A 13530-nucleotide genomic window follows, 5' to 3' on the forward strand; every position below is an offset into this window, starting at 1 on the left:
TCACCATGATGGTGGTTAGCGTTTGCTTTAGTTGGACTCTTGACCCTTGACTTTATAGTATAAAATTTTCTCTGGCTGCTATAATTGTGTGTTTATAAAGCACATTTGTTGTGGCAAAAGAGCCTATAGAAAATGAGGTCAGATGATGTTGGCTTTTTATTGATGATGAAATCGTCATCATGTAATTGCCTGAATCCCTGATCTTATTCAGAGTCTAATGTTTTGATTATATGGAACTTGTGTTTTTAATGCTGTTTTATAGTAGAATCCATTTTATTTTACAGCATGAGAGCAATGTTGTTTATCAAATAATATAAAGGATTTAAAAAAACATTTAGTGCATTAAACTTTTTTTTATTTTAAATTATTACTTAGACATCAACAATCAGTGTATGACTCTCAACAATGGTGACAATCAATGAAATGCTTCATGCAGTGCATGCTGGGTACCACCAATCAAAACTCACCCATATCTAAAATAAATTATGCTGTTTCTTGATGTCTGTGTGCGTCTAAGTAATGACATAGATTACCTTTTTTGGTGCACTAAATAGTTTTTAAAAACCAAACAACACTGCTAGATATGCTGTTGAATCAAATTACTTAAATTATGAATAAAACAATATTAAAACCACAAGTCCTATATAATCAAAACATTAAACACTGAATAAGATCAGGGATTCAGACAATTACATGATGATATCCTCATCATAACCTGATCTCATGGCTTTTTTTAGCTATAACAATTGTGCTTTATAAACACACAATTGTGGCAGCCAGAAATTTTTTTACATTAAAAAATCAAGGGTCAAGAGCACAACTAAAGCAAACGCTAACCACCATTATGGTGACTTTAAAATACAAAACATGATTTCATTAAACCGAAAATTAAATCTGGTTAGTTTTAAGTGAAGCTGGTAATAAGTGTACGGCCATGCATTTCACCTTTTTGTTTGGTTTATTCAACCCAAAATTCAACGACTGCCCAACGTTGGAGCTTGACGTCAAACAAACATTGGATTTAGACGTCAACCCGACTTTCATTTTCAACCAAAATCCAACGTCTGACCGACGTTGTAGTCTATATCCTGTGCCTGCTGGGAAAGAACTTATGAATTTATCACAAAATAGACAACATTGAAATACCCAATGTTTTAGCTTGAATGTCCGTAATTTTCTTTCTTCATTGACTTTTGACCCCCGTCCAGCAGCAGAGACTCCAACAACACATCCATTCAGGACATGAGAGAGGAACCAATGAAGAATGAAAACAGACTGAGAATCAGAGAGACACATGAAATAGAGGAGAGCAGACAGTGTGTGACGTCTGCTTTAAACACACACTAATCACTGCATCATCTCAATGTTTAGTGTCTGAATCTCTCAGTCCTCAATCTGAACTTTACAGATGTAACATCACACACAGTCCATTCATTATGTGCAAAGATTTATTGAACAAAACCAGTAACAGTGCTACACTGTACAGATGTTACATTACAGAGACATTTTCTCCTGATCTGATGCTTAGAAGATACTTACTTAGTTACTTAGATTCATTCAAATTAATTTATATTTTTTGCAATGTATTTGGACTCGAATAAAACCACACAGAAAAAAAACAATTAAGAGATATAAAAGAGGTAACTATAAAATGTAACAAGTCAAGGTTGAACCAAATCAAAGACAATGAATAACTCAGAATTGTAGTTTTGGCATAATTTTGCAAAGACAATAGTGTTAAACACAGAGTGAGGTACAACTTACAACAAAACCATAAAATGGATCTTTCCGAACAATCCAGCAGGATGAAACTGAGACTGAGGATGCTCTGAAACTGTGACCATATCTACAGTAGCTTTACGAGATCAAATGAAGAGCCAGAGTTTCTACAGACCATCATCTCTGACTCCCAGAAGTCTCCACTGACTCACACAATAACAGACCAGAGACCGGATATCAGTGGCGTGTGGTCAGACCCTTCAGAAACTTCAGTGACAAATCAGGACAGCAAAAAATATTCAAAAGTTATGAAATGTTAAATAATATCTATCTATCTATCTATAAATTATTTAACAATAAATGTTATGTATTTAAATATAACATAAAAAACAGCTTGACTACTGTTGTGTGTTTATGAAATGAAAATTGGCCCTTCTGTGTTTCTTTGTGTAAACGCGTAGAGTTTGTAGTAGTGCTATAAAAAACAGCAAGCACCTGGTTTATCTTACTCTCGCCTCTCATGTATTTCTTAGAAACTATAAAGGAAATATATAACGATTACCTCAAATGGATTAACCTAATATTTCCTGTTTGACAGAGGGTGTAAGTCTGTGTTAGCCAATCAGAAATTCGATATGATATGAGCGATATAGTTTACAGAGCTATTTGCATATTCACAAAATATTCTGATAGGTCCAGTAATTTATTCATAAAAGCAAATCTGACCAATCACATCTCTTATTAGCACTGTGGAGGTTGGCCTTCATGTACACTTTATGTTGAATTTGTTTGATTCCGTCATGTCACAATTGTGACTATATATCTCCTTATTCTGACTTTATTTCAGATAATTGTGGATTTACATGTCATGAAGTGACTTAAAATGTGTTTACATATGTGTCGTTTTGGTTCATCACAGGAGGCTGTTAAATCTGACACAAAGACACTGAAGAATCATTATAAACTCTAAACCCAGCATAGAGGGGTTCAGTGAATGTGGTGTTGAATGTGTGTAAGTGTGTGAGTGTGTGTGTGTCAGAGACGCTGTAGAAAGACAGAGTGCCGGCCGACACGTCCACATACACTCCTACTCTATTAGAACAAGATGAAGGGACAGGAATGTTCTTTCTCTTATTATTGTGCCAGACAGAGTAAATATCATCACAACAGTAAATATTCCAGGACTTTTCATTGAGTCCAAACCGACATTCACTTCCTCCTTTCCTGTTGATTCCTTTATATGTCACTGCTACATGACCCCATCCAGTCCCTTCAGCCTCCCAGTAACAGCGTCCAGTCAGACTCTCTTTACACAGCACCTGCTCCTGGAGCTCAAATCTCTCTGGGTGAACAGGATACGGCTGATGCTCTCTCTCACATGTTGTTTTTTTGTTCCCATCAGACAGAGAGAGACGAGTGTGTGCTGTGTTTGGATCCAGAGTGAGATCACAAGCATCTGAACACAGAAAATCAGATCAGAACAGCTATGGCATTAAGAATGCAGAGGTTTGCATGTGTGTGAGGACTTACATTTCCGCAGTCCTGGTGTGATCCTGAAATTTCCTCCATGATCCAAACTGAGAAGAGATAAAAACAAATAATGTGTAAAGGTGCAGTATGTAATATTGGCTGCTAGCTGTTGAAATGGGTACTGCAGTCCATAATCAAAATATTGGAGAGAGTTGTTTCTCCCACCCTGTCCTCAGAATCGATGCTCACACAATTTGCCAAATTGAGAAACGCAACAGGAATGAGGGCGCATGACAATGGAAAGCGATACATTTCATGTTCCTTTCATGAGCATTTCATGAGCCTTACATTGCAAGCTGATCAGCCAATGTAATAATTAGCAATGTTTTTACTGCAGAGGCTTTTCTGGTTGGGTAAAATCTGCCATCTTTGACCCAGTTGTTTGCCGGCTGCAATCAGCATCCTTTAACCTGGCCTTTTTAGGGGGCTTTCCTCTCAGGGCCAATGAGAGGATGCTTAGTTGCTTTTTACCTGACATCTTTAAAAGACAGATGCAATGATTAATGCATCCATGGCCAGGATATAATTATAAAATATGACATGATTTTAAAAGTGACCTATAACATCGACTATGCAATAAACTTTAATTTATTTAGTGCTAATAAAATTATTAAGCCTATTTGGAGAGAGAGATGTTTATAATGTGACAATATGTCAGTCATCGTGTGATAACAAAAATATGACTAGACCTAGACTACTTGTTCTGAGCAGGTGTTGTCAGTGAACAGGCTGTAAAACTGTTGGCTAAGTTACAGACACTCTGTTGGCTAAGTTACAGAACTGATGCTGATTATCTGGGAAACATTCTCAAACAGCAGTCAAGTTGTCACTGTTTGTGTCAAACAAGTTGTGAATTTGTTGTAACATTAAAACAGGAGATCATGACTTTTACTCTGTGCTCAAAGTGATGCTCGGAGCTCCAGTGGTTTCCTCTGAGGGGGAACGAAACTTTGACGATTGATGCATTTACATTTAGTCATTTAGCAGACGCTTTTGTCCAAAGCAACTTACAAATTAGGACTAAATTAAGCGAGTCATCGTGAAGAGGCAAGAAACCGGTTCCATAGTGAGAGCGGCGTGGCCAGAGAAATTTTGGGCGCTGCGGCATATTAAATATATTATATATTAGAGGTAGATTTGGTAGATTGGTAGATTTGCTAATTCAGCCAGGAGATAGAACTAATTAGTGATATCAGCTGCTGAGTTCATGGGTGGAATAAACATATGGCAGGACTTTTACTTTCTAACCCCTGGATTACACACCTCTGGTCTTCATGTAAAGTGTAGAACATACTTTGGTTAAAATTCCTTAAAGGTTGTGTAAAACAACACCCTTTTTACCTCCTCAATAACAGCTCTGTTCACAGCGACCCGTTTCGGTGAATGTCTCTTTAAATGACAATGAGCAACTGCTCACCACACCTCTCTCTTCTGTGGGGGGCGTGTCAACAGAAGACATGCAAAGGATGGACTGAACAGTAGAAATGAACCAGAGAAGATTTCCATGTCAAAAAAATGCAGAGCCTCAGAGCCACACCTACCTATTACGTAATCGGACCTATGGTAGTTCGAAGATGTTTACCAGACTTTTTTTTTTTAGCTTTTCAAGAAAGTATATAAATAAGCTTTCAATATTTACAGCAGGGCTAGTTAACCCTGCTCCTGGAGAGTTACTGTCCAGCAGAGTTCAGCTCCAACCACAATCAAACACACCTGATACAGCTAATCAAGTTTACATGAAAATTACAGGCAGGTTTGTGAAGTCAAGGGGTTAGAACAGAAGTCTGCTGGAAGGTAGACCTCCAGGAGCATGGTTGACACTGATTCATTGTGCACTTTATGAACATTCTGCAGATTTGATCTGAAATTGGTAACTACACTCGTTTCTTATATTGTGAAAAAATAAAACTGTTTGTGTAGTAATTTTATAAAAAGCTGAATTAAATTAAAACCTCTAGTTTTACACCTCTAAAGTTGGATATAACAGATTAAAAAATGTTGTTCTTACATGAGTTTTATGGATTTTTCTGTATTAAATCAGAGAAAAGTAAGCAAAATAAAAATTATGGGAGCACAACATTTCATAAAGCATTATCTTTACAAAATATCCCTTTTAGGAAACATATGAGTCATAACTAGCTCACATACTTGAGTGTCTGCAGTTTGTAGTTTGGATCCTTCAGTTTGTCTTTGAGCAGCTGAACTCCTGATTGTCCTGGGTGATTGTAGCTCAGATCCAGCTCTCTCAGGTGTGAGGGGTTTGAACTCAGAGCTGAAGACACATAACCACAGCCTTCCTCTGTCACCATACAGCCAGACAACCTACAGACACACACACAGTCAGATCATCAACAAACACACATCAAAATTATGACCGGTTGAGTGTATATATATCCCTTATATGTTCTTACACACCTCAGTATCTCCAGCTGACAGTTTGGACTCTTTAGTCCATCAGAGAGCAGCTTCACTCCTGAATTCTGCAGGTCATTGTTACTCAGATCCAGCTCTCTCAGGAACGAGTTTGAAGATTGAAGGGCGGATGCCACAATTTTACAGGACTGGCAACTGAGATTACAGCCAGCAAGACTAAAAGAGAGCAGAACACAATTTTATGTCAGTAAATTCTCTAACAGTTAAAATGTATCTAACTTAAGTTATATACAAATTAGGGCTGTCAATCGATTAATTTTTTTAATCGCGATTAATCGCATATTGTCATGAGTTAACTCGCGATTAATCGCATTTAATCGCACATTTTTTTTATTGTTCTAAATGTACCTTAAATTAATACTTTTCAAGTTTGTAATACTCTAATCAACGTGGGCATGGATAAATATAGATGCTTTATGCAAATGTATGTTTATTATTGAAACCATAGTCAATATAGAGCATAAGGATGAGATGTTTCAAAGGTCACAGATGTTTTTCAAAGAACTTGTTCATGTCTATTAGACACGTAGAAAGAACAAAAAAATGGCAGGTTACCATTACTTCTCTTTCTTTGCACTGAGCAATTTACTAACACAAACATGTTTAGATTTTTGCATGACAGGGCAGCTCTTCTGAAAATGCTAAATGTACATTTATTATTTTTTAGCCTATTACATTGTAGTTTGTCTCTCTCTGTGCCCATTTTGATGAAGCTAAATTCTCAATAAAACTGTTTTCATTGGTATATTTTACTGTTTCTGTTGTCAAACAACGGAATGAATTTGAAATGGTGACTAAAACGCGACCCATTAAGACATAACCAGCTCTCCCTTCCAAGATGTTAAGTTAATCTGCACAAAAATTCTGATAATCGAGCCGTCGTCTGGTGAAATCAAATTCACATAAGATAAAGACAATATCTGTGCTCTGATTTCGGCTATACTTGTAAAAATAGAGAAGCAACATAATATCTGTGCTTAACTGAGTTAAAGCGCTGCTCCTCCGCGCGAGACGCAGAGAGAGAGAGAGAGAGAGAGAGCGAGAGAGAGAGAGAGGTGCGCGCGCGCGCGTGCTGAGAGAGCAGTAGATTCTCAGAAACTAAATAAGGTTTGGCCGCTTTGTTGAAGGGAAAAAAATCGCTAAAGGGGTCTGCAAAGTCGCTAAGTTAGCAACACTGTGTATCTCCATTTCTCCAACTAGGGGTTGGGCCACGGGTCAAAAAGAAAATACGCGCTGCGTTAATCGCACGTTAAAAAAATTAGTGCCGTTAATATGATTTTGCGTTAACGCGTTATTAACGCGCTAACTTTGACAGCCCTAATACAAATATTAAGTAACTTAAATGAGTATACAAGAGAGAAAAAAAAACACTCACAGAGCTTTCCTGCAGTTGATCACAGCTGGTATCAGTCTTCCTCTCCCCTCATCTGATGTGTTGTATTTCTTGAGGTCCAGCTCATCCAGCACCTCCTCTGACATCTGAAGCATGTAGGCGATTGTTGAGCAGTGAGCAGGAGAGAGTTTCTTCTCTAAGTGTTTGTCTGATTTCACAAACTCCTGAATTTCTCTGGACAGAGTCTGATCTTTCACTTCCAGCAGACAGAGGAACAGATTGATGGATCTTTCAGTGGAGAGACCATGTCCATCTTTGATCTTCTCTTTAATGTACTGTGTGGTTCTCCAGATGCTCTCTGAGCTGTTCTCTGTGTGTGTCAGTAGATCCTGTAAGAGTCTCTGATTGAACTCGAGTGATACGCCCAGCAGGAACCGCAGGAACAGATCCAGCTGTCCATTCTTACTCTCAAGAGCTTTATCTACTGTTTCCCTATGCAGATTATGCACTACATCAAAAAACTGCAATGTGTCAACACATTTGATTGCATAATGATAAAATGCATAGAATGCAGCAAGAAACTCCTGGATGCTCAGATGAATGAAGCTGTAGACTTTCCTCTGATGAATCACAGATTCCTCCTTAAAGATCTCAGTGCAAATCCCAGAATACACTGAGGCGTCAGTGATGTCTATGCCGCTCTCTCTCAGGTCCTCCTCATAGAACATCACATTGCCCTTCATCAGCTGTTTGAAAGCCACTTCAGCAAGTTTCACAATCACTTCTCTGTTGGACTGCAGGAGTTTCTCTGGATCTCTCTCTTCATACTTCTGATTCCTCATGTTGATCTGAATCAGCAGGAAGTGGATGTACATTTCAGTCAGAGTTTGAGGGATTTCTGCACTCAGATCTTCTTCCAGGAGCTTTTGAAGCACAGTGGACGAGATACAGCAGAAGACGGGTATGTGGCACATGATGTTGAGGCTTCTTGCTCTTCTGATGTGTGAGATGATTCTGCTGGCTTTATGATCGTCACTGATTCTCTTCCTGAAATATTGCTCTTTCTGAGACTCATTGAATCCCTGAATCTCTGTCAGACGGTTGATGTATTTGGAGGGGATCTGATTGGCTGCTGCTGGTCTGGAAGTGATCCAGATGAGAGCAGAGGGAAGCAGATCTCCTTTAATGAGGTTTGACATCAACTCACCCACTGATGAAGTCTCAGTCACATCAGAAACTGTATTAGTGTCTGAAAACATCAGTGTCATTCTGCTTTCATCCAGACCATCAAAGATGAACACGACTTTACACTCCTCATAAATCTTTGAGTCCAGATCTTGAAGTTCAGGATGAAAGTCCAGCAGAAGTCTGTGAAGACTGTACTGATGATCTCCTGTCAAGTTTAGCTCTCTAAATGGAAGCACAAACATGAAATCTACATCCTGATTGGCTTTTCCCTCGGCCCAGTCCAGAATGAACTTCTGCACAGAGACGGTTTTCCCGATTCCAGCGATGCCTTTAGTAAGAACAGTCTTGATATGGTCTTTCTTCTCATGTCCTGGTTCAGGTGAGGCTTTAAAGATGTCATTGCAGTCAATTGGAGTGTCTTGTGAGTGTTGTGTTCTGGCTGTTTTCTCCATCTGTAAAACCTCATGTTCTTCATTCACTCCTTCACTCTCTCCCTCTATGATGTAGAGCTGTGTGTAGATCCTGTTCAGGAGGGTTTCATTCTCTTGGAGTTTATGTCCCTCAAATAATCTCTCATACTTGTGCTTCATGCTGGTTTTGTGCATGTCTTTGACTCTCTGCAGATCTCCAGTCTCCAGTATGTGTCTCTGCAGGACTGCTTCAGTTTTGTCCTGATAGTGGGATGTAGAGAATGGCACAGATCTGATCAGCTCTTGTATCTCCGCCCTGCTGTAATTAAAAAGTAAAGGTCAGCAATTGCAGTCATTAGAATGACCATTAAATAACATCAGAAATATATTGGTTACCATATATGATGTTAGACCCCTCTTCATGTTAAGCTTATGTTGCATACTCAAATTTGTATTTTTTTCGGAATTTTGACTTTTTTCATTAAAATAATTTTTCATTTTAGATGGACTACAATAAATCAGCATGTAAAGGTTCATACTAACGGAGGATCAAAGGGCACTGGTCCATCACTGAAATTAACGGGAAGCATCATGGAGTCGTTACTCTTCAGAGACACACCGCTGGGTTCTGGAGACTCTGATCTCAGTCTCTCCCTCCTGCTGATGCAGACAAATGACAAACAAACAAAATGGAATTTTGGAGCACTAGCTGTGCCGCATAACTAGAATGCTCAATATATTTACACATATTTATTAATTTAGCAGACACTTTTCATCTAAAGCCATTTACAATTAAGTAATACAAACAGTTCATCCAACAGAGACAGTAACATGAGAGATGAAAGAGATGAAGTATTTTGATTGATTTATTGATTTATTAGACAATATTGAAACAGAAAATTTGTACAAAGAGGGATCATACATCATTTCAAAAACTGTCGAGGATAAAATACACGGAAAAGCCAAAGGCTTATTTGCATTATTTGCATAATCTATCAGGTACCTTGGAGCACTTTTCTTTATTATTTTAAACGCCAAAACCAATTTAAGAAATGTTACCCCTTTTTCAACTTTTAAAAAATCAAGCTCTCTAAAATGTTTGTCATTTAGATGTAACTGTGGATGTGCTTTCAGTATTACCCTGTATAGCTTATTTTGAGCAGTCTGCAATTTATTTTTGGTTTGTTTCATACTACCACTAAACCAAAATGTTGCAGCATAATCATAGTGTGCCTGCACTAATGCTCCAGCTAACATTTTTGAAGTTTGAGTATTTAGTAAAGCCGCCTGTCTTGCTAAAAATGTTATCCTATTACATATTTTTGAATAAAGTAAAACAGCCATATTTTTTCCTGTCAATTTATTGTCTAATACACATCCCAGATACTTTACTTCCTGTTTTGGTGTAATGATCAAGTCACCAACCTTTACCTCTAATCTATAGCTTTTTTCAATTTAGCAGCCGAACCAAATAATATAGATATGTGATTAATTCATTATTTCATTCATTCGTTAAGTAAATACAAAGAAAACCCCCCAAAAAGTCAAGGAACTTTCTTCACTGAGTTAGGCTAAATATAAGAATGACATTTGACAGATTGTAAACTACTTGTTATGTCAAACACAACAGGTATTCACCCGAGGAAAATATGGATTAGGCCTATCTTTTGTGTTGTATTTTTGTTAATCTTGATTTCTCGCAAATTGTGTGTTTTTCTGGGCGAGTCGGAGTGAACTGCGGTGCTGTCTCATGAACGTGCAGTCAAGAACAGACCATCAGGCAAGGTCAGGATTTTTGTTAAATAATAGGCTACATAAAATTTCATATCATATACCAGAACACTTAATATAGCCTATATACGGCACGTATCACATAGGATCATTCTGTGATACCGTTGTGTCTTTTTGAAAAAAATTATGCTGGTCGCTATTCACAGCCATTAAATGGACGAGCACGAGCAGGAAATAAAATTCTCCTTTTGTGGTCATAAAACAAAGAAGGGCAAACAGCATTAGAACACCAGGGTGAATTAATTTTCGTTTTATGGTGAACTATCCTGACTGTTTTGTTTTAGGTGTGTGTGTGTGTGTTTGCGTGTTGTTACGCATGTTTAAATGGGGTTTTGGGCTCCACTAGCTGGTTTAGTAGCCTACTCAAAGATAATTTTTTAGACACGTCTTAAATTGTAAGCGACTCATCTGTATGGGAAAGTTGGGAAGATCATTCCTCCAGTGAAGAACAGTGACAATAAAAATTCAGGAAAGTGATTGTGTGCTTCTCTGTGAAGGTTCAGTATCAGTACTCACCCACTGCAGGCTTCTGGAATACACTGTAAATCACTTTGAATAAAAGCATCTGTTAATGCTGAAATGGCCAGTGTCTCACCTGGGGTCAGAGGTCATTGTTGCATCACTGGATCCAGACGGAAGATTCCTCATGGATTGATCACTCTTCACAGACTCACAGCTGGATCCAGGAGATGGAGAACTCATTTTAGAGGCAGTGTCCTCATCTTGTCTTTCAGTATGGAAACTCATTTTAGATTTCTCCTGCTCTCATTTCTCAAAACAGATGTCAGACCTTTTGTGAAGAAACAGTTATTTTAAAATAGTTTTCTGTAGTACAATGATAATCTTAATAGAACGTTGACTTTCCCCATATTATAATGAACACATACAAATATATCTCATTGTAAACTAAAAAATATGGTAATTTAAAGTTTTTTTAGGAATACTTGTTATTATTCTAAATATGTCAATAGGTTTAAACCTTGTAAAGAACCTTTTTAATGCCCATTTAACCCTTTAATGAACCTTTAACAGAACATGCGTGTCCAACTGTTCAATAAAAGACACTTCTGTCCTCTTCTTCATCAAGCAAATAAACAACAGAACATTTTAATTATTAGGGTTTTGGATAAACATGCCCAGTCACAAAAACATTAAAGCCATATGCTGTGATTTCAAATTTCCTTATACCGTTGTGAAAGGCACTGTCCATTCATTACAGATTATTTTGGCCATCATGAACATAATTGCTTTTACTTAAACAAATAGACTTTTAACTTAATTGTGTATTTCAGACTGACACTGTCACATGACAAAACAATAATCTGCAGAGACAAACTAACATTTAATCACACCTGTGTGTGTGTGTGTGTGTGTGTGTGTGATAGTAACTGTACAGTTTGAAATGTAATAATTTACATTTATTTTAAGAACATAATTTACATCAGTCTTTAATACTTTTAGCAGTCTAATACTAGTGATCTGGCAAAAGCAGTGCTGAATACTGCAGCCAGAATGTGTCAAATTTACCAGTTTACCAGTGATTGTTGATTCTGCTGCATAGAATATATATAGTGCGTCATGACAATCACGCCTCATTTACTTGTATTTGTGCAACAGAAACAACATTCACTGGTTCATTACATGTGAACATATATATACAATAATAATATTATTAATGTTGCCTCTAATTTGATCATTCACACAATAATGCATTTGTATAAAAAAAAATTCTGATGGAGAAATATCTTCAAATTCAAAATGTTTTTTTTTTTTTTTTTTTTTTTTTTTTTTTTGCTGTTACCTGATCTAAAAATATCTGAATATATGATATTCGTCAACGTTTCCGCCATTTTGGTTCGATTCTAATGTCGAAATATTTGTGTTTTAAATCCCATGTAAAGAGGAACATAAACCTAAATGGCGGAACATTGTTATATCACTGCATGATAACATGAAGTACATTCTGAACTCACCACACAATATGCGACCGTTTAAATATCCACACAGTTAACAGGTTTAAAGCCTCGGAATGGCGTCTCTTCTCTTCCTTCTCTTTTACTTTCGTTTCTGTGTGTCTCTACCTGGTGAAGGTGTGTCTTGTTTACTTGTAACTCCACACTCGTATGAATAACAAACTCACTCCCTCTAGTGGCGCAAAGAGTCATCGCAGATGGACTGTAGTCGCAGAGGACTGTAGTCATATACCTGTGTGTGTGTGTGTGTGTGTGTGTGTGTGTGTGTGTGTGTGTGTGTGTGTGTGTGTGTGTGTGTGTGTGTGTGTGTTTGGGGATGGGTGACTTGAATAAAACCTTTATTTTGATGATAGCACAATAAGCATTTTTAGGTTACCTGGGGCCTGTTTCAGAAAGGAGGTTCAACCAACTCTGAGTTAAAACTTGAACTAGTTGACTTACCCTGAGATGGGAAACTCTTGAGTTTTCGGTTACAGAACAGCTGAAATGGGTTAGTTCAATCAACTCTGAGTAGACTGACACTGAGTTAAGCGCGTTCACCACAACTATAAAAAGCCATTATCAATGGAGCGCAGATATTATGAGTCACCATGGGAAAAGGGCAAGACAAAAAGAGGTCTGCATATTTCTCACCAGCAGAACTGGATGAGCTTCTGCAAGCATATGGAGAGTACGAACATTATAATTATTTTTTAAATATCAGCTCCAGCAGCGAAGGACAGAGAGTTAGCTAGGGAGAAAATTGTTGCTCGAGTCAATGCGTAAGTTTACATTTTAATTACTGTTATGTGTTGGATGTAATTAATTACCAAGTAATCTAAATACTGTAATTCAATTAAAGGGATTACTCTTAATTCTTCAGTAATTTAAAGTAAAATCTGTTGCATTAGTCTATAGAACAATTATGTATATTTAACATACATTTTTAAAAGGTATATTTTTTATGTAACCTTCTCCCTCTACAAACTTTGGTCAATTCAAGAATAGTTCATGCAATTGTATATTGTTTATTTGAAAGCATTAAAAGTGCAGTTTCTTGTCTCTCCTTGTATTGTTCAAGTGGTTGAGGTTGATATGGGATTTAGTAATTAGTAATAAGTAGACCAATACTTTCTAAAGATAGTCATTATTACATTAATCTAATTACACTGTT

The 13530-nt window shown here is 37.3% G+C and overlaps 1 protein-coding gene across 1 annotated transcript; it reads right to left on the reverse strand.

Annotated features, from left to right (window-relative positions):
* Positions 1-1432: 1432 nt before the first annotated feature.
* On the reverse strand, positions 1433-12477 carry LOC307154459 (protein NLRC3-like). The gene is made up of 8 exons (XM_079864423.1): positions 12378-12477; positions 11000-11194; positions 9157-9273; positions 7058-8932; positions 5665-5838; positions 5398-5571; positions 3250-3296; positions 1433-3175 (listed from the first exon to the last, which is right to left on the reverse strand). The coding sequence occupies exons 2-8, from the start codon at positions 11149-11151 to the stop codon at positions 2646-2648; spliced, it is 3069 nt and encodes a 1022-aa protein (XP_079720549.1). The 5' UTR covers positions 11152-11194; positions 12378-12477; the 3' UTR covers positions 1433-2645.
* Positions 12478-13530: the final 1053 nt, after the last annotated feature.

This window comes from Squalius cephalus (assembly GCF_949319135.1).
Source record: "Squalius cephalus genome assembly, chromosome: 2".
NCBI classification, from domain to species: domain Eukaryota; kingdom Metazoa; phylum Chordata; class Actinopteri; order Cypriniformes; family Leuciscidae; genus Squalius; species Squalius cephalus.

Coding starts and splice junctions, on each gene's coding strand:
- LOC307154459 (XM_079864423.1), bottom strand. CDS start 11,151: ATGAGTTTCCATACTGAAAGACAAGATGAGGACACTGCCTCTAAAATG. Junction 8,933..9,156: donor CCAGTGCCCTTTGATCCTCC/GTTAGTATGAAC, acceptor TTTTAATTACAG/CAGGGCGGAGATACAAGAGC. Junction 3,176..3,249: donor CACACCAGGACTGCGGAAAT/GTAAGTCCTCAC, acceptor TTCTGTGTTCAG/ATGCTTGTGATCTCACTCTG.